Genomic DNA, 22,270 nt, shown 5'->3' on the forward strand with positions numbered 1-22,270 from the left:
TGATTAATTAATCAATGTGCTCTAGTGGTCTTGTTAAAACAAACTTTAACTTTAAGTTTAAAATACATGGATATATACTGTTCAAAATAAGTAGGGGATATTCCATTTCAAATATCAATAATTACAGAATGAAATGAGATCTAAAATTCAAAATAAGTGAACGATGTGTATTAATGATTGTTTTGATCGCGAAGGGTGGAATTTAAAAGTTTGTGCGTACATATGAGGAATGGAACAGGATCCCCAAAATATTATTGGACGTTTAATCAGGAGCATGTCACGTTGGATTCGTACGTGCTTGGCATACCGCAGGGGTTTTACCCGTTACTAGTGCAATTATTGAAAACGTCAAATTGACAAGCATCACCCCTGTTACCTATCTGTGTCTCCTCCGGACCTTCATCACTATCCTGGCTATAATCTTTAATGCCAATCACTTGTCTCATGAGTGCTTGTGTTTTACCATTAATTATTATTGCAATAAATATTAATACATCTCTGTTATACTGTGTTATATTTGAATATCCTCTATTTATTTTGAACAGTATATATATATATATATATATATATATATGACCTTCGTTCAAAAATTTGTCAAAATTACTAGTTTTATATATGTACATGTATATCATTAAAAGGCCAATCCTCTCTTCTTCCTCTCGTTTATAATTTTCCAAATTCTGCCCATTACCCCCCTCCACCACGACCACCACCACCCCCTGTTCTGAACCCAGTCACTGGCAAAGTCAGAGATTGTGTCCGGAAGAGATGTGATTGAATCTTAATTGGATTATTTATTTTATTATTTTATTTTATTTTTATCCATATGGCTCCCTATATTTTGTTCTCTCTCTCTCTCTCTCTCTCTCTCTCTCTCTCTCTCTCTCTCTCTCTCTCTCTCTCTCTCTCTCTCTCTCTCTCTCTCTCTCTCTCTCTCTCTCTCTCTCTCTCTCTCTCTCTCTCTCTCTCTCTCTCTCTCTCTCTGTGTAAAGTTGAGAGAGGGGTAAAGAGGATCGAGTCCTGCTCCCCCTGAATAATGATGGGACAGTTGGGAAATAATAATAGATGTGAGGGTGAGGATGGGGTCACAGGACGGGATTGCGGCAATAATCAAACACGTTTTCTATAGTTGGAACTGAACACATTTTGTAAGACATATTGCTTTTTATTTGGAAACTTTTTATGTTGTACGGTAGGTCTCTCATGATTTCAACGTAAACTTCTGTAAGTTTGAGTAAATATGGTGAGAGACCTGCATTCAGAGTTGTCGCCCCTTTAATGCATTTTATTGACGAGTGTTTTTATTTGATGTTATTATATCTACACGGTACATTTCTTTTCATTTTGTGTTTCTTGTAGATTAACTAAATTATATCTAATATATTCTTGTCTGTAACATTACATGCACTTCAGTATATTTAGATTTCGCCAAGATTGTTGTAGGTTTTTGTTATTGTGTAATATTATTCCGTGTGTTTCCTTATTTCGATCAGCCCAAATCATCGGCAAATGCCGTTGAAATGGGCTTAAATTTCACTTTGAACTGAAGCACTGGCGTTGTTTGGGGGGTGGGATGGGCATGCCCTCCAATCACTCATCTTTTTCTCCTAACCACCTTTTATATTTGCCCCAGAACATGATTCATAGATTGTGTGGGTGCTCCCCACCTCCCACCCCCACCACAATGCTGGCTATCTCAGTATCATTATGAGTATCTCATGGGCATAGGAAAGTGCCAAAAAGTGGGGGCACACACACCAGGGCATACAATTTGAATTTTTGAGACAACCGATATATCGTTCGTGTGGTTTTAGTGTTTACACGAACAATTTTCTTCAGTAGTTCAGATACAAATGCGAATTTTAATGGATCACAGTAATTAAACGTGAATGCAATATGAATTAATTTCATAGCTTTTCTCCATCAAATGTCCTATCATAAATACAATTAGTTTTTTTTTAAATGTATGCTAGAACCAACTTGAAAGCTGCCCATTTACATAACAACACACTAACCCATCGGTTCTTTTACAGGGAAGTACTTGTTGGTGCAAAACAATAATCTGAATGAAATGATAATAGACCGGAATTGCCAGGAAGCATTGAGTTTAATGCTTCTGAATCTGAACGGAAAGTACCGAAATTATGCGAATCCTATATCGGCTAAAATAACCAGCAATTGGCAATGTAGGCCCGTTATCTTATTATTTTCTTCCAAAAACAGTGAAAAAAAATAGCCAACACGTCTTTTTTAATTTTCTGATGAACGATTACAGCTTTTGCACAAACGATCGGTCATTTATGTTGATATTGGTTTTGCATAACCGACAGACAAACGACAAAATTGTGCGTGCCAAGTTTTATGCCCTGCACACTAGGGGTGCAACGATACGGTCAAAACCGTATTGCGATATATTGCGATATAAGAAACCGTATTGCAATATGTATTGCAATATAGTTGATATTATTTAAATTTAATATTTATGGGTTTTTTTTTTAAATGAAAGCAGAATGCATAAACTTATTAATGATCTTTATTAGTTTCAGCTGTCGGGCTAAACCCATCATCACAAACATCAAACACGTTGATGGTCAGTTGCTAAATAATTGTTGCACGCGTTTTTCGTGAATAAAACTTAACATAGCTAGTTTAAGTTAAATAAGTAATACTAAGTATATAAATCGAAATATTTGTAATATTGATTCCATCATAGAACCTAAATGATTATATAAACCACGACATATAATTATTAGTAGCATAATGTTCTTCATGGTCATTTTTATTTTTAACAAAATACTAGTCTACTAGAACACCGGTGTGACGATGTCAAACTGTTTTTAAATTGTCACATTTGGAAATCCTTGCTATCGCGCCTTTCCGTTGCTGCTCGCTTGACACAGAAATGTACATATTGAATCGCAATATTTCGGCAGATCGACCGAACCAGAGATAATATTGGCCGAGGTGTTTTGAACGATCGGCCGAAGTATTCCGAGTTCAGTGAAAAACAGCTAAGTGCGATTCTCACTTATTTGTTTATTTCTTTGAATATGATAGCTGTAGCCATATTCCATTGTGAATGAACAATGAATAATAATGTGTAAGTAACAAAACATTTATTTGTAATTATCGTTAACTGGTTATTTTTATTGGACCTTTAACACGTTTTGTTTAGAAGTTAGAACCAAGTATAATCGACCTATAACTTCGTATGCCACCAAGAAAGCCGACGACGCTTGACGTGGTTGTTACATTTTCTGTCATCACCAATTAATAAAATGATGGGTGTTTTCGTTTGTTTGTTTGTTTGCCTATTTCAAGTCAAATAAATTACACGGAAAAAGATAGCGTGTAAAAATCGCGATACGCAAAACTGTACCGCGGTTCGTATCGAGCTGATCAATTATACCGGTATACCGGTTTATCGTTGCAGCACTACTGCACACACACACACACATGTATATATACATGTATAAATATATAGAAACCATCGCTGCTGCTACAAAGTTCGGGGGCACTTGCCCCCTCCACCCCCCCCCACACACACACACTTCCTATGCCAGTTGTATCTGCTTTGCCAGTGTTTTGTAGTCATTTCATTTTTAATTGAATGTGACAGAAAATGTTCTGTATTGTGACACACCAGATTGACCAGACTAGGCTTCTGCGATTTTGATCCTGGGCTTTCTAAAAAATAAAGCTCAAAACATGTTGCAGACACTACATATATTTAATAAAAAAATTGAAGTCGTCGGCTTATTAGATTGGACTGAATATATGCAATAATTATATTGTAGACCTACGTTTTGATATTATTCAGTGTTATGGTAAAAATAAATTTATTTTTAAAATTAGCTATATTATTCTGGGACAAACTCAGTCTATCTTGCAGGGAATATTTTGTTCAGTATCCTGTCGTGATTCGCTATGCAAGATTCAGAGATTGCTACACAATTTTAAAACACTAAACAGCTAGTAGTTGCCAATCAGTTTTCACTTGACTACAAATATCGCTAATCAGGATTTTGAAAACGAAATGTTCCCAGTCTTGCAGTTTTAACTGACATTAATTTGAGGGTATGCGCACATATTACAATAATGATGGAATTTTCCATTACTACAGGGATTATTCCAAAGGTCAGCAGAGTTTCTGCCAGAGGGTAAAACGGGTTAACCTTTTGACAAAATTAATTACTACTGTCATTACTGTATGATTTTCTTAACCCTAAAATAACCCATTTTCTTTCTGGGGGAGGCCCCCCATACCCCTATCTGACTGTGGTTGCATTCAATTCCATAGCGCCATACCCAAAAATTTCTTTCTGGCAGAAACACTGGTCAGTTAATTGTATTGTTTTATGTTTAAGCCATTTGCATGAATTAAGAACGGATCAGATCGAAAGTCTTGACATCTAGACTTACATGATGACATAACTGCTCCAAGATTACTGTCATAAACAAAAAGTAAAATTTTTTATTGCTTGTACTAGACAACAAAGTACATCATATATTTTGGTAAAATTTTTGTTTGGTTTTTGGGGGTGGGTTTCATAAAAAAAAATTCATTGCAATATTTATTATATTAGCAACCTACTATTGTAGCATTTACAATTATCCAAATTAAACGCAACACGTTTGTGTGTACACACACATTATTACATGTTACTGAGGCAGAAAATATTCAGTTTGAGTGAAAAGGGAACCAATGAATTGGCATGTTCGTAATGAATAAAGATAAAATTAAGTTAAATGTAAACCAAAAACATTCTTTACAAATTAGCATCAAACTGCATAACAGGGCTAGCTCTGGGTCAGCAGAAAATTTCGCCAAATTATGTGTTAAACTTCAAAAATTGGAAAAACCCAGTTATTTTGTATCAAAATATCAATTATTACATAAAATTATTTCGCCAAATTAAAATAAAATTTGCCAATTTTTTTTTTAATTCACAACTGGCGAATTTGGTGAGTGCCAGAGCTAGCCCTGAAGAAGTTAAATCCTCTTTTCTGATACATGTTTTAAGACAATTGATGGAGCATCCAAGATAATAACAACCAGGGGCCTAATTCACTAAACTCTCGCAACTTTGCGATCTCGCAGTGCAGTGCTAAAAGACTTACAAAGAGAATGCTTTGTTGTCTAGTAGAGCCTAAGAGACCTTTACGAATTAGGCGCCAGGACCGTATCTCTGCACAATGTAGAGTAGAATGGACAATTTAGTAAAATAGTGGTTGATTCCATGAATCTATCTAGTGTCACGTCTATAGGACAGTCACTCCTGAAGAAATCCATTACTTGAGAGTCCGTCCCTCTTACATCGTTACAGAGAGTACTGCCACTTCCAGACGAGTTTACTAAAGCACACGCAGTTCTACAATTTAGTAAAATAGTGGTTGATTCCATAAATCTATCTACTGCCTCGTCTATAGGACAGCCACTGCTGAAGAAATCCGTTACCGTACTTGAGAGTTCGTCCCTCTTACATCGTTACAGAGAGTACTGCCACTTCCAGACTAGTTTACTAAAGCACACGCAGTTCTACAATTTAGTAAAATAGTGGTTGATTCCATGAATCTATCTAGTGCCTCGTCTATAGGACAGCCACTCCTGAAGAAATCCATTGCTTGAGAGTTCGTCCCTCTTACATCGTTACAGAGAGTACTGCCACTTCCAGACGAGTTTACTAAAGCATACGCAGTTCTACAATTTAGTAAAATAGTGGTTGATTCCATGAATCTATCTAGTGCCTCGTCTATAGGACAGCCACTCCTGAAGAAATCCATTACTTGAGAGTTCGTCCCTCTTACATCGTTACAGAGAGTACTGCCACTTCCAGACTAGTTTACTAAAGCACACGCAGTTCTACAATTTAGTAAAATAGTGTTTGATTCCATGAATCTATCTAGTGCCTCGTCTATAGGACAGCCACTCCTGAAGAAATCCATTGCTTGAGAGTTCGTCCCTCTTACATCGTTACAGAGAGTACTGCCACTTCCAAACTAGTTTACTAAAGCACACGCTGTTCTACAATTTAGTAAAATAGTGGTTGATTCCATGAATCTATCTAGTGCCTCGTCTATAGGACAGCCACTCCTGAAGAAATCCATTGCTTGAGAGTTTGTCCCTCTTACATCGTTACAGAGAGTACTGCCACGCCCAGACTAGTTTACTAAAGCACACGCAGTTCTACAATTTAGTAAAATTGTGGTTGATTCCATGAATCTATCTAGTGCCTCGTCTATAGGACAGCCACTCCTGAAGAAATCCATTGCTTGAGAGTTCGTCCCTCTTACATCGTTACAGAGAGTACTGCCACTTCCAGACTAGTTTACTAAAGCACACGCAGTTCTACAATTTAGTAAAATAGTGGTTGATTCCATGAATCTATCTAGTGCCTCGTCTATAGGACAGCCACTCCTGAAGAAATCCATTACTTGAGAGTTCGTCCCTCTTACATCGTTACAGAGAGTACTGCCACTTCCAGACTAGTTTACTAAAGCACACGCAGTTCTACAATTTAGTAAAATAGTGTTTGATTCCATGAATCTATCTAGTGCCTCGTCTATAGGACAGCCATTCCTGAAGAAATCCATTGCTTGAGAGTTCGTCCCTCTTACATCGTTACAGAGAGTACTGCCACTTCCTGACTAGTTTACTAAAGCACACGCAGTTCTACAATTTAGTAAAATAGTGGTTGATTCCATGAATCTATCTAGTGCCTCGTCTATAGGACAGCCACTCCTGAAGAAATCCATTACTTGAGAGTTCGTCCCTCTTACATCGTTACAGAGAGTACTGCCACTTCCAGACGAGTTTACTAAAGCATACGCAGTTCTACAATTTAGTAAAATAGTGGTTGATTCCATGAATCTATCTAGTGCCTCGTCTATAGGACAGCCACTCCTGAAGAAATCCATTACTTGAGAGTTCGTCCCTCTTACATCGTTACAGAGAGTACTGCCACTTCCAGACTAGTTTACTAAAGCACACGCAGTTCTACAATTTAGTAAAATAGTGTTTGATTCCATGAATCTATCTAGTGCCTCGTCTATAGGACAGCCACTCCTGAAGAAATCCATTGCTTGAGAGTTCGTCCCTCTTACATCGTTACAGAGAGTACTGCCACTTCCAAACTAGTTTACTAAAGTACACACAGTTCTACAATTTAGTAAAATAGTGGTTGATTCCATGAATCTGTCTAGTGCCCCGTCTATAGGACAGCCACTCCTGAAGAAATCCATTGCTTGAGAGTTCGTCCCTCTTACATCGTTACAGAGAGTACTGCCACTTCCAAACTAGTTTACTAAAGCACACGCTGTTCTACAATTTAGTAAAATAGTGGTTGATTCCATGAATCTATCTAGTGCCTCGTCTATAGGACAGCCACTCCTGAAGAAATCCATTGCTTGAGAGTTTGTCCCTCTTACATCGTTACAGAGAGTACTGCCACGCCCAGACTAGTTTACTAAAGCACACGCAGTTCTACAATTTAGTAAAATTGTGGTTGATTCCATGAATCTATCTAGTGCCTCGTCTATAGGACAGCCACTCCTGAAGAAATCCATTGCTTGAGAGTTCGTCCCTCTTACATCGTTACAGAGAGTACTGCCACTTCCAGACTAGTTTACTAAAGCACACGCAGTTCTACAATTTAGTAAAATAGTGGTTGATTCCATGAATCTATCTAGTGCCTCGTCTATAGGACAGCCACTCCTGAAGAAATCCATTACTTGAGAGTTCGTCCCTCTTACATCGTTACAGAGAGTACTGCCACTTCCAGACTAGTTTACTAAAGCACACGCAGTTCTACAATTTAGTAAAATAGTGTTTGATTCCATGAATCTATCTAGTGCCTCGTCTATAGGACAGCCATTCCTGAAGAAATCCATTGCTTGAGAGTTCGTCCCTCTTACATCGTTACAGAGAGTACTGCCACTTCCTGACTAGTTTACTAAAGCACACGCAGTTCTACAATTTAGTAAAATAGTGGTTGATTCCATGAACCTATCTAGTGCCTCGTCTATAGGACAGCCACTCCTGAAGGAATCCATTGCTTGAGAGTTCGTCCCTCTTACATCGTTACAGAGAGTACTACCACTTCCAGACTAGTTTACTAAAGCACACGCAGTTCTACAATTTAGTAAAATAGTGGTTGATTCCATGAATCTATCTAGTGCCTCGTCTATAGGACAGCCACTCCTGAAGGAATCCATTGCTTGAGAGTTCGTCCCTCTTACATCATTACAGAGAGTACTGCCACTTCCAGACTAGTTTACTAAAGCACACGCAGTTCTACAATTTAGTAAAATAGTGTTTGATTCCATGAATCTATCTAGTGCCTCGTCTATAGGACAGCCACTCCTGAAGGAATCCATTGCTTGAGAGTTCGTCCCTCTTACATCATTACAGAGAGTACTGCCACTTCCAGACTAGTTTACTAAAGCACACGCAGTTCTACAATTTAGTAAAATAGTGGTTGATTCCATGAATCTATCTAGTGCCTCGTCTATAGGACAGCCACTCCTGAAGGAATCCATTGCTTGAGAGTTCGTCCCTCTTACATCGTTACAGAGAGTACTGCCACTTCCTGACTAGTTTACTAAAGCACACGCAGTTCTACAATTTAGTAAAATAGTGGTTGATTCCATGAATCTATCTAGTGCCTCGTCTATAGGACAGCCACTCCTGAAGGAATCCATTGCTTGAGAGTTCGTCCCTCTTACATCGTTACAGAGAGTACTGCCACTTCCTGACTAGTTTACTAAAGCACACGCAGTTCTACAATTTAGTAAAATAGTGGTTGATTCCATGAACCTATCTAGTGCCTCGTCTATAGGACAGCCACTCCTGAAGGAATCCATTGCTTGAGAGTTCGTCCCTCTTACATCGTTACAGAGAGTACTACCACTTCCAGACTAGTTTACTAAAGCACACGCAGTTCTACAATTTAGTAAAATAGTGGTTGATTCCATGAATCTATCTAGTGCCTCGTCTATAGGACAGCCACTCCTGAAGAAATCCATTGCTTGAGAGTTCGTCCCTCTTACATCGTTACAGAGAGTACTGCCACTTCCAGACGAGTTTACTAAAGCATACGCAGTTCTACAATTTAGTAAAATAGTGTTTGATTCCATGAATCTATCTAGTGCCTCGTCTATAGGACAGCCACTCCTGAAGAAATCCATTGCTTGAGAGTTCGTCCCTCTTACATCGTTACAGAGAGTACTGCCACTTCCAAACTAGTTTACTAAAGTACACACAGTTCTACAATTTAGTAAAATAGTGGTTGATTCCATGAATCTGTCTAGTGCCCCGTCTATAGGACAGCCACTCCTGAAGAAATCCATTGCTTGAGAGTTCGTCCCTCTTACATCGTTACAGAGAGTACTGCCACTTCCAAACTAGTTTACTAAAGCACACGCTGTTCTACAATTTAGTAAAATAGTGGTTGATTCCATGAATCTATCTAGTGCCTCGTCTATAGGACAGCCACTCCTGAAGAAATCCATTGCTTGAGAGTTTGTCCCTCTTACATCGTTACAGAGAGTACTGCCACGCCCAGACTAGTTTACTAAAGCACACGCAGTTCTACAATTTAGTAAAATAGTGGTTGATTCCATGAATCTATCTAGTGCCTCGTCTATAGGACAGCCACTCCTGAAGGAATCCATTGCTTGAGAGTTCGTCCCTCTTACATCATTACAGAGAGTACTGCCACTTCCAGACTAGTTTACTAAAGCACACGCAGTTCTACAATTTAGTAAAATAGTGTTTGATTCCATGAATCTATCTAGTGCCTCGTCTATAGGACAGCCACTCCTGAAGGAATCCATTGCTTGAGAGTTCGTCCCTCTTACATCATTACAGAGAGTACTGCCACTTCCAGACTAGTTTACTAAAGCACACGCAGTTCTACAATTTAGTAAAATAGTGGTTGATTCCATGAATCTTATTTATTTGCATTACCATAGTTTGACACCCAATAGCCGATGTATTTTTCGTGCTGGGGTGTCGTTAAACATTCATTCATTCATTCAGATTCCATGAATTTATCTAGTGCCTCGTCTATAGGACAGCCACTCCTGAAGAAATCCATTGCTTGAGAGTTTGTCCCTCTTACATCGTTACAGAGAGTACTGCCACTTCCAGACTAGTTTACTAAAGTACACACAGTTCTACGTTTAGTCTCTTTGTACTGCATTACTTCAGAGACAATTCAAGTCAAGCTGCTTACCTTGCTTGTTCTAGCATTTTGTCTTCACACCTGTATTAAAAATAAGATTTTATCTATATAATTTAATGATAATTTGTAAAGAAATCTTTTTATTTATACTGTTTGTTTTGGGGAGGTTTGGGGGTTTTAAGATGTTATTTGAGTTGGTATGGATTTAAAACTTGATAATATATTTTCATATGAATTTTAACTTTATTAATTGTGAAGTTACATGCTAATTCCTTTTGATACAAATGGACTATACGGTGAGCACATGGTTATTATTCAACAAAGAACATTCTAGTTTTGATTTTGGCTGTGCAGTTAAATTACAATGTGATAATTGGAGGGTTGAATTTGAGAAAGGCCAGTAAGATTTTTCTTCACCTGGCCCTGCTGGGGACTGTGAATTTCATGTTAATCTTCAACCACGACATAAAGAGACTTATACAAATAGAGTTATTTCCCTTATGTCACATATATAATCTTAAAATCCATTTCTGCAACACAGTTGTTGACCGGTAACGTTTGCTACCCACCAGAACAGGTGGAAGTTTTACTGAGCTCATCTGAGGTGTGGTAATTAACCCATTCCAAACGGTGCATTATGGGTAATTATCCCATTCCAAACAGTGCATTATGGGTAATTATCCCATTCTAAACAGTGCACTATGGGTAATTATCCCATTCCAAACAGTGCATTATGGGTAATTATCCCATTCCAAACAGTGCACTATGGGTAATTATCCCATTCCAAACAGTGCATTATGGGTAATTATCCCATTCCAAACAGTGCACTATGGTTAATTAACCCATTCCAAACAGTGCACTATGGGTAATTATCCCATTCCAAACAGTGCACTATGGGTAATTATCCCATTCCAAACAGTGCACTATGGGTAATTAACCCATTCCAAACAGTGCACTATGGGTAATTAACCCATTCCAAACAGTGCACTATGGGTAATTAACCCATTCCAAACAGTGCACTATGGGTAATCAACCCATTCCAAACAGTGCACTATGGGTAATTATCCCATTCCAAACAGTGCATTATGGGTAATTATCCCATTCCAAACAGTGCATTATGGGTAATTATCCCATTCCAAACAGTGCACTATGGGTAATTCTTCCATTCCAAACAGTGCAGTATGGGTAATTCTCCCATTCCAAACAGTGCACTATGGGTAATTCTTCCATTCCAAACAGTGCACTATGGGTAATTCTTCCATTCCAAACAGTGCACTATGGGTAATTATCCCATTCCAAACAGTGCATTATGGGTAATTATCCCATTCCAAACTGCATTATGGGTAATTCTTCCATTCCAAACAGTGCACTATGGGTAATTATCCCATTCGAAACAGTGCACTATGGGTAATTCTCTCATTCCAAACAGTGCATTATGGGTAATTCTTCCATTCCAAACAGTGCTATATGGGTAATTATCCCATTCCAAACAGTGCATTATGGGTAATTATCCCATTCCAAACAGTGCACTATGGGTAATTGTCCCATTCCAAACCATGCACTATGGGTAATTCTCTCATTCCAAACCAAGCATTATCCCATTCCAAACCGTGCACTATGGGTATTTCTTCATTCCAAACAGTGCACTATGGGTAATTATCCCATTCCAAACAGTGCACTATGGGTAATTATCCCATTCCAAACAGTGCACTATGGGTAATTATCCCATTCCAAACAGTGCACTATGGGTAATTCTCCCATTGCAAACAGTGCACTATGGGTAATTCTCCCATTCCAAACAGTGCACTATGGGTAATTCTCTCATTCCAAACAGTGCACTATGGGTAATTATCCCATTCCAAACAGTGCATTATGGGTAATTATCCCATTCCAAACAGTGCACTATGGGTAATTGTCCCATTCCAAACCATGCAATATGGGTAATTCTCTCATTCCAAACCAAGCACTATCCCATTCCAAACCGTGCACTATGGGTATTTCTTCATTCCAAACAGTGCACTATGGGTAATTATCCCATTCCAAACAGTGCACTATGGGTAATTATCCCATTCCAAACAGTGCACTATGGGTAATTATCCCATTCCTATGGGTAATTAATTCCAAACAGTGCACTATGGGTAATTCTCTCCCATTGCAAACAGTGCACTATGGGTAATTCTCCCATTCCAAACCGTGCACTATGGGTAATTCTCTCATTCCAAACAGTGCACTATGGGTATTCGAAACAGTGCTTCATTCCAAACAGTGCATTATGGGTAATTATCCCATTCCAAACAGTGCACTATGGGTAATTATCCCATTCAAACAGTGCATATCCCATTCCAAACAGTGCACTATGGGTAATTGTCCCATTCCAAACCATGCACTATGGGTAATTCTCTCATTCCAAACCAAGCACTATCCCATTCCAAACCGTGCACTATGGGTATTTCTTCATTCCAAACAGTGCATTATGGGTAATTATCCCATTCCAAACAGTGCACTATGGGTAATTATCCCATTCCAAACAGTGCACTATGGGTAATTCTCCCATTGCAAACAGTGCACTATGGGTAATTCTCCCATTGCAAACAGTGCACTATGGGTAATTCTCTCATTCCAAACCGTGCACTATGGGTAATTCTCCCATTGCAAACAGTGCACTATGGGTAATTCTCCCATTGCAAACAGTGCACTATGGGTAATTCTCTCATTCCAAACCATGCACTATGGGTAATTCTCCCATTCCAAACCATGCACTATGGGTAATTCTCCCATTCCAAACAGTGCACTATTGGTAATTCTCCCATTGCAAACAGTGCACTATGGGTAATTCTCTCATTCCAAACCATGCACTATGGGTAATTATCCCATTCCAAACAGTGCACTATGGGTAATTCTCCCATTGCAAACAGTGCACTATGGGTAATTCTCTCATTCCAAACCATGCACTATGGGTAATTCTCCCATTCCAAACCGTGCACTATGGGTAATTCTTCATTCCAAACAGTGCACTATGGGTAATTCTCCCATTGCAAACAGTGCACTATGGGTAATTCTCCCATTGCAAACAGTGCACTATGGGTAATTCTCTCATTCCAAACCATGCACTATGGGTAATTCTCCCATTGCAAACAGTGCACTATGGGTAATTCTCCCATTGCAAACAGTGCACTATGGGTAATTCTCTCATTCCAAACCATGCACTATGGGTAATTCTCCCATTCCAAACCGTGCACTATGGGTAATTCTTCATTCCAAACAGTGCACTATGGGTAATTATCCTATTCCAAACAGTGCACTATGGGTAATTGTCCCATTCCAAACCATGCATTATGGGTAATTGTCTCATTCCAAACCATGCACTATGGGTAATTGTCCCATTCCAAACCATGCATTATGGGTAATTATCCCATTCCAAACAGTGCACTATGGGTATTTATCCCATTCCAAACAGTGCACTATGGGTATTTTTTCATTCCGTTATGGCTGGTACAGCAAGGCTGCACAAATTTGAAATTTGCCTAACACATTACTGTGTTAAAGGTGGGGAATAGCCCAGCGGTGATGTATAATCAATCCAGGATTGATCCCTGTCATTGTCGGCCCATTGGGCTATTTCTTGTTCTAGCGGGTACACCACGACTGGTTACCAGGTATATCAAAGGCCATGGTATGTGCTGTCCCATCTGGGATGGTATATATATATATATATAAGATCCCTTGCTACTAATGGTAACATATAGCCGGTTTGACTATACATGTGTGTCAAAACTACCAATAGCCAAAGATCTATAAATCAGTCTTCTCTAGTGGTGGTGTTAAACAAAACAAACTTTAACTTTAAATATTAATGGGTTATGCAAATTATTTTAGCATACTCCTTTTTTTTGGTGTAACCCATTTTCAAAATTTAATAATGTAAAAGGTTTTAAAACACTTCACAATTTATTAATGTTAAGTTTCATATAATCTTTAAAAGAATAATTTAATGCTTAAAATTATGAATACTAATTCAGTTGTTTTTATCTGCATTTTAATTACCATGATAAGCAAAATATTGTTTTGTACTGTACAAATTTTGTGACAATGGTAAAAAGATTACACAAGCATGGTTTTTTTTCTCAAGCAGCATGTAACTGATTGTTCGGGCAATCTGTGTAGCTCTGTACAGCTACATCAAAGGCCGTGACACCAGTACCCCCAAACAACAACCCTGAGGTTAATGCCATGGTTAACTGTATATTATTATTATTAAACTGAATTTGATATCAGATTCTCTTGTGTGTATAGAAGAGGAAGTTGTGACCAAGTTGATTGAATTGTATTTACGCGATATATATATATTATTATTATTTTATTAATTTTTTTATTGTCCCAGAAGAATACGTAGTGTTAGGGTTGGGGCCCTAAATCACTACTACAATACATAGCATATATATATTAGTAGCAACATATACAGGTAATTACATATACATATCTAGTATGAAGAAATATTCTTTAAACTCCTCTAGGGCACTGACCTAAATTGAAAAGAAAGATAGAGAAGAAAATAAAAATAAGAAACGAAAGAAGGAACAGAGTTACTTCGTGCATAATTGCACATATATGACAGTATATTCATAGAGATACCCACATGCATAAATGCATACACATATATATTATACATATACATATACATATACATATATGTGCATATATTCACAGATGTACCCACATCTACCAGAAGTATATAGGGAAGAGATGAAATTAAAAGTATTATATTTGTTCTAAAATGTAGTCTGAATTTTGTTTTCAAACAAGCTGTTTCCATGTCTAGATTATCTTTAAGTCTCAATAAAATAGTGTTTGCCACGTTGCCCATTCATTATTAATAATAAATACATAGTATTTACAAGTTTTTAAAAGAATATACCTTTCAATTGCAAATTTTTGTTGCATTATGCCATGCACAGCGTTAATACTTAAACATTTCTTTTGTATTTTCATACTGTATATATAATATTTTATATTAATTATTAACCAGTTTAGAAAATCACTTTTATTATTATTTATTAAACCAAACATTATAATAATTTTATTAAAATGAATTATAGTTCCTGTTCGAGTAAATATAAAATCTGTTACTGCTTCCCATAAAGTGTGTACCTTATCGCAATCGAAAAATAAATGTTGTATTGTTTCAGGAAAATTATTACAGAAGTTACATATATTAGAATCAGTGTAGTTAATCTTGTATAGAAAAGTATTAGTAGCTAATATGTTTTGCAGTAATCTATACTGAAACCATCGAAGGCTAGAATCTTTCACACATCGAAATGGTAAAGCATAATATTTTTCCCAGTCAGTTTGTTCAAACAAAAAGCCTTCATTACTATATTTTATCTGTCCTTTTGGCTTTACATACTGAAAGTTTAAAATGTTATACATATCTCTGCACCCTTTTTTACTTTTTAATAATAGTTGCAGTTTTAAAAGGTATATAGGATTTTTCACTGTGTTAAAATGATCGTTTTTTAACTGATCTAATTTTATATATAAATGATTTGACAGCATTTATTAATGATGCATAGTTGATAAAATTTGTAGTTATATGGTATTTTTCAACAAACTGGTCATATATTTAAAAAATTCCATTTTCGTCTAATAAATCGTTTATAAAAATAATGTTTTTACCAATATAGGTTTTATACAAAAATGGTTTATGATCTATTAATATTTTACTGTTAAGCCATATATTTGTTTCAAGTATGTCTTCTACATTATTCAGATTTTGTTTTTGTTGTATTTCTGCCCAACTTTCCAGAGTATCTTTCCAAAACATATTTTTCATGTGCAATGTTTTACAAACAATAAAATTATCCCCATATAAGATTAGATCCTTTGTGGATATACCTGTAACTGATTTAAATAGGGTTATCCATTTTGAGTTTTCTTGAAACAATCTTCGAACCCATACACGTTTTAAAGCTATAAGAAAGTTATCTATATTTATCATGTTTATATCACCATTTTTGTAGTCTTGTGTTATTAATGTTCATTTCATCTTTTTCTGGTTTATTCTCCCAAATAAATTTTAAAAATAATGTATTCAGATGTTTTATTACTTTTTTGTTTGGGTTTGGTAATACCATGAAAAGGTGTGTTAGCTTCGGTATTACACGTACTAAGGCTTTTAGAACCGTGACTCACCCTAAAACAGTTAATTTTCTCACTGACCATATTTTTATTAACTTTTGCATTTCCAATATTTTAGGGTCATAGTTGATTTCACCGATATGTTCTAACATGACTGGGAATTTAATTCCAAGTAGTTTAAATTCAGTTGCCCCCCAGTCTAGTTTCCATCTAGTATGGTGAAAAACATCTTTAGAAAACGTTTTACTGCCTATCCAGATAGCGCTTGATTTTGAATAATTTATTTTTAAGCCTGAAGTATGAGCATAGTTATCTAGAACTCTTAGCGTACTATGAAGGGACTCTGGTGATATCAAGAATGAAATTGATATCATCCGCATATTGGGATATTAAATAGCTAGAATTTCGGCGCATATAATAAACATATATGGCGACAATGGGTCCCCTTGTCTACATCCCCTTTCTAAATGAAATGGTTCAGACAAAAACCCATTTTGCATTACCCGAGTTAAAGAATTGTTATATAAAATTTTTATCCAATCTTTAATAGAAGTTTTAAAGTTAAATATGTCTAGTGCTTTATTTATAAAAGACCACGATACTGAGTCGAATGCTTTTTCAAAATCTACTAGTAACAGCAACCCAGGTATGTTATGTGTTTCAGTGTAATACATAATGTCGTATATTAGTCTTATATTTCCCCCAATATATCTTCCTTTAATGAAGCCAGTTTGGTCTTTGTTTATAATTTTATCTAGTACTTGCTTTATTCTGTTAGCTATACACCCAGATGCCATTTTATAACTACAGTTTAACAAAGTTAAAGGTCTCCAGTTTTTAAGAAATTCCTTAGGTTTATTTTCTTTAGGGATGCAAGTAATTATGCCTAATTTTTGGACATGAGACATTTCTTTGACAGAATAGCTATAATTAATGGATCTAACTATAAAATGTCCAATGTCAATCCAAAACAAATTGAAGAACTCTGCAGAAAAACCATCAGACCCAGGACTTTTGTCATTTTTCATTCCCTTTAAAAAACAGGCCTCGGTGGCGTCATGGCAGGCCATCGGTCTACAGGCTGGTAGGTACTGGGTTCGGATCCCAGTTGAGGCATGGGATTTTTAATCCAGATACTGACTCCAAACCCTGAGTGAGCGCTCCGCAAGGCTCAATGGGTAGGTGTAAACCACTTGCACCGACCAGTGATCCATAACTGGTTCAACAAAGGCCATGGTTTGTGCTATCCTGCCTGTGGGAAGCGCAAATAAAAGATCCCTTGCTGCTAATCGGAAGAGTAGCCCATGTAGTGGCGACAGTGGGTTTCCTCTCAAAATCTGTGTGGTCCTTAACCATATGTCTGATGCCATATAACCGTAAATAAAATGTGTTGAGTGTGTCGTTAAATAAAACATTTCTTTCTTTCTTTCCCTTTAAAAAAGTTAATACTTTAGAATATTTTATTTCTCCTTCTAATTCTTCTGCTTCTTTATCACTTAATTTGTTAAATTTATAATTACCAATTTTTTTTCATTAAATTGTCATTATTTTGCGCAACAGGTGCAGAATAAAGCTTTTGGTAAAATGCTTTGGTTTCTTTTAATATTTTTTGTTGGTCATCGATTACCTCTCCATTATCTAATCTTATAGTTGATATTAATTTACTAAAGTAATTTCTAGATTCTATATTATTAAATAGTCCGATCCTCTCTTCTTTCTCTTATTTATTTTTGGACGGTCCTTCTAAAATGCTCCAAATTATATAAATATTCGGCCGAGCAGTCAATTCTTTTTATTTTTGGCTTGTAAATTTTTTTTTTTTTTTTTTAATTCTATTAACTTTTTTACTAATTTTTATTTTCCAAATTCTGCCCATTTTAAACTCTATCTCTCTCTCCCCCCCCCCCCCCCCCCCCCCCCCCCCCCCGAGTCAGGCCACCGATCTTATCGGAGGTCGGACTCTGGATGGGCATGTTCGAAACCCTAGTGGTATATGGGCACGTTAAACTAGTTATCTATCTATCATCTTGAAATATGGAAAAAAAGCTGTTAAATAATGTATGTTTAAATACACTTTGTAGTTTGTATAAACCTGTGGACTCTTTGTTTTATGCTGAAATGTTTGTTTTTTCTGTTTTGATTCATTTTTATTTTTATTTCAGCCTGACATGTTGAATCCACTGACAGACACATGGGATGATTATTCTGCACAGCACTGGACCAAGATCATTTACATTCACCAAAATTCCGAGATGTTCCGAAAAAGTCTACCTATAAAATGAAGATATGAGTTATAAAATATGTAGACACCATTTGGAGATGTTCTTAGCAAGTCTTCAGATAAAGGGACAGTGACAGGACAACCAAGGCATCAAGCCACAACAATGTATTCCTTTATGAACAGAACACAGGAATTGTTAAACATTCAAACGATGAGCTGCCAGACTTATGGACATATCAGCAGTTTATGAGGCAAAATTTTATGAATGTGGTTAAATTGCTGTGTCTTTGGCTGGTGTGAGTTTGCCAGGCATTCAGCAAGAAAATAAAGTGTATAGGGGTTGCTGAATGCTGAGAAATGAGTTGCTGAACATTGAGAAAGAATTTAGAAAACACTGAGAAATAAGTTTTTAAACATGAAGACATGATTTATTAAACATCAAGAAATTAGTTACTATTTATTTAGAAATTGGTTGTGCCACATTGAGAAATAAGTTACAAGAACGTTCAGAAATAGTTACTAAATACTAAGTAATAAAAAAATAAATAAATGTACATTGAAAAATGAATAAACATTTAGAAATGACTTTCAGGCATTGAGGGATATAGGACATTCACAAATGTGTCTCTGGGCATTTGGAAATTATTTTCTAAACATATAGAAATGTATCATTAAGCATAAAGAAATGAATTTTTAAATGTTTTTTTTAGACACTTAGAAATGTGTGTGATTCACATGTCAGAAGTGGACCTGATACTTTTAAAATCAAAAATGTTTTCAGCTTCCAAGTGCTCCTAACATCAAGCTATGTCGGTTGTTCGTAAACTAATTGATCTTGACTTCCTGGCAAGAGAGTTACGTAAACATGGCAAGGTTCTTAGTAGATGTGACGAGTGCAGTCGCTTGTTTACGGATGTTCAGAAAGCCATGCTGCATCGCAAGGTTCACACAGCTGTGACAATTCTCCTTCCCAGGACACTGACAGACAAACACAAATACGAAGTTGATGTTGTTAAGAAGGAAGGTTCTGCAGCAGCTGCAGCAGCAGCAGCACCAAGACCAGTCCTCAGTATTGGAGAGACCTCGCATGACAGTGGCCATCTTGACTACAACTTCATCATGCAGGCTTTAGCTAATGCCAATGAAACAATGACATTTGGTGATTTGGAAAAGTTGAGTTTTGCAAATTCTGAGAAGAAGAATTCTCATGTTGAGCGGGCAGGTCTCAGTACAGAGGAAACTACATGTGTGAGTTCTCCCTTTGATGAATGTAGGTCTCCAAGATCAAATATTAACACTAGAGTGGAGACAGTTAGTTCATCAGACAGAACTGCAACTGTGCATGTTTCAGATAAAGACAAAAACAGAACATGTAGTTATTTACAGCCTGGCAGTCATCCAACAGCTTTACACCGGAAACCAACATCCAGTAGATCCTACAAGACTGGTGTAGACTGTAACACAGGTCAACATGTGAGGCCGTCACCTTTTCCAACTTGTCTCCAAAATTCACCAGAATCACCTGCACAGAATCATAAACGTCTGGACTCGTTTGGAGGAAACAGCCCTGCTGTTGAGTTACTAGATAGCTTGGATTTCAGTTCTGCTAATCTAGTAGAGCAAACAGCAGGTTCACACCAATGGCAGCAACAACCATCATTCATCCACGATCCAGATCAGGAGCATCTTGTGCAACAGATAATGGGAGGATCAAGTTTTTTGCAGCTGCTTAACGAACCTCTGGATGAGTCATTTGATGACTTGTACAATTATAAGAGCTCTAGTTCTTACCCAGACCACCACAATACAGAAATAAACTCCCAGGGCAGCAGTTCTTGTACAGATAATCATAATACAGAAATACATTCACCGAGATACAGTCTTCGTCGAGGATTTCACCCACATACCTCAGAGTTTCACCCTCAGAACTTGAATACAGAATCCAGCACATACAGCTGCAACAACCAGACTGTTGCCTCCTCTTATCAGGACACGCCAGTTCTGACACATAACACTTTAAAGATAAATAAAAGTTTTTCCTCAGGCTGTAATCTATCCACTCAGTCTAAAATTAGTCGGCAGAGTGTGACACCAAGTGGTGATGCTTCAACTGATGTTTTTAACTTCACTGGGAATAAATCTATACATTCAACGAAAGATGGTCTCTCCAAAGAGAAAGCTCAAAGTGCAAATCTTAATAATAAAGAAACGCAAATTGCTGGTGAAGTGACTACCAACGATGGGTCATCAGCTTCAGGGAAAGATCCTTATAGTAAATCCATTATCAGTCTGTCACTGTTCCCTTGTAAACACTGCAGCTTGACATTTCAGACGTTTTCAGAGCTGATCCACCACACGTCAGACTCGCACAACGTTGTCATCAGCAAGTGTTCCAAGTGTGGTCAGATTTTCTACGATGCTGACGCGGTCAAGAAGCATCTGCTGATCCACAAACCTATCGTGCCTCTCGACTTGAGTCCCTCGGAAAGAAGAACCGGAAAGCTTGTCCAGCGTTGTCAGGTGTGCTGGCAGGAGTTCCAAAACGTTTATAAGTTACGATCGCACATGATGTCCCACCCAGTCCCATATGTGTTCACTCCGGAGAGTCTCTCGTATCCCACGGCAGATGAAGCTATTCAGTTAGTTACAAAACCAAGTATTGCAGTTGACTACGATTCATTATCCAATAAAAACGATGTGGCTAAACAGAGCAGTGTTGCTATTAACTGCGATTCGTTATCCGATAAAAGTGATGTGTCAAAACAAGACATAGGTCAATGTAAAACGAAGAAGGTAAAGAAAAAACGAAAGAGGAAGACTAAACCAATAGCTCCTGAATTAGTAGAAAGAGAGAAACGGGTAAAGATGACTGACGATGAAGAAGGAAAAGTTATGAAGCTAAAACTGAGATCTAGTAGAAAAAAGAATCTTTGAATAAAGAATATAAAGACCAAATGGCTCGTTTATTTGTTGTTTTTGTTTGTTTTGTGGGGGGTTTGGGGTTGGGGGTTTTTTGGGGGGAGTGTTGTTTTTTTATTCAAAAATATGCAGTATTAAATGCTACTTATCATGTATAGATGTATGCAACCTGAATGACAAAATCGTATTCCGTGATCAAAATTATATCTCTGCACAACGCAGAGACGAAAGGACGTTTTAGGTTGTGATTGTTTCCATGATCCACTATCGGGTGCTCGTCCTTAGGAGAACCGCTACTCCCCTAGGAGATCTGTAACACGATGTATGTACGTAAACATGGTTTTTACAATAACACTGCGCAATAAACCTTGCTGCTCTTTTTATATTGGGGTGGGTTGGGGTAGATCAGTTGGTTGAGCGTTCGCTCGAGGTGCTTGTGTCGTTTTGTTTCGTCGCAGGATCAAACCACTACGGTAGATCTGTACAATTAATTGTTTTTTCTCATTCCAACCAGTGCACCATAACTGGTCTAAGGCTGTGGTATGTGCTTTCCTGTTATGGTGCATATAAAAGATTCTCTGTTGCATTAGGAAAAATTAGGGGGTTCCCCTGTTGATTCAGAATTACGGTACCAAATGCTTGACATCCAGTAGCCAATGATTAATTAATCAATGTACTCTAGTGGTGTCTTTCAACAAAACAAACTTTAACTTTTATGCAGTGGATCGGATATTAATGGTAATAGATGTCTTTTGTGGGTTTAATAGGAGCGCGATAAAAAACAAACAAAACAAAAACCCACCAACCC

The 22,270-nt window shown here is 37.2% G+C and overlaps 1 protein-coding gene across 1 annotated transcript; it reads left to right on the forward strand.

Moving 5' to 3' along the window:
* The first annotated feature begins 1,251 nt into the window (after positions 1-1,251).
* LOC121386510 lies at positions 1,252-21,498 on the forward strand. Its single transcript, XM_041517433.1, has 2 exons — positions 1,252-1,327; positions 18,485-21,498. The coding sequence occupies exon 2, from the start codon at positions 19,351-19,353 to the stop codon at positions 21,475-21,477; it is 2,127 nt and encodes a 708-aa protein (XP_041373367.1). The 5' UTR covers positions 1,252-1,327; positions 18,485-19,350; the 3' UTR covers positions 21,478-21,498.
* Positions 21,499-22,270: the final 772 nt, after the last annotated feature.

This window comes from Gigantopelta aegis, chromosome 12 (assembly GCF_016097555.1).
Source record: "Gigantopelta aegis isolate Gae_Host chromosome 12, Gae_host_genome, whole genome shotgun sequence".
In the NCBI taxonomy this organism is placed as follows: Eukaryota; Metazoa; Mollusca; class Gastropoda; order Neomphalida; family Peltospiridae; genus Gigantopelta; species Gigantopelta aegis.

Excerpts from the sequence above, each read along its gene's own strand:
- LOC121386510 (XM_041517433.1), top strand. The coding sequence starts at position 19,351 with ATGTCGGTTGTTCGTAAACTAATTGATCTTGACTTCCTGGCAAGAGAG.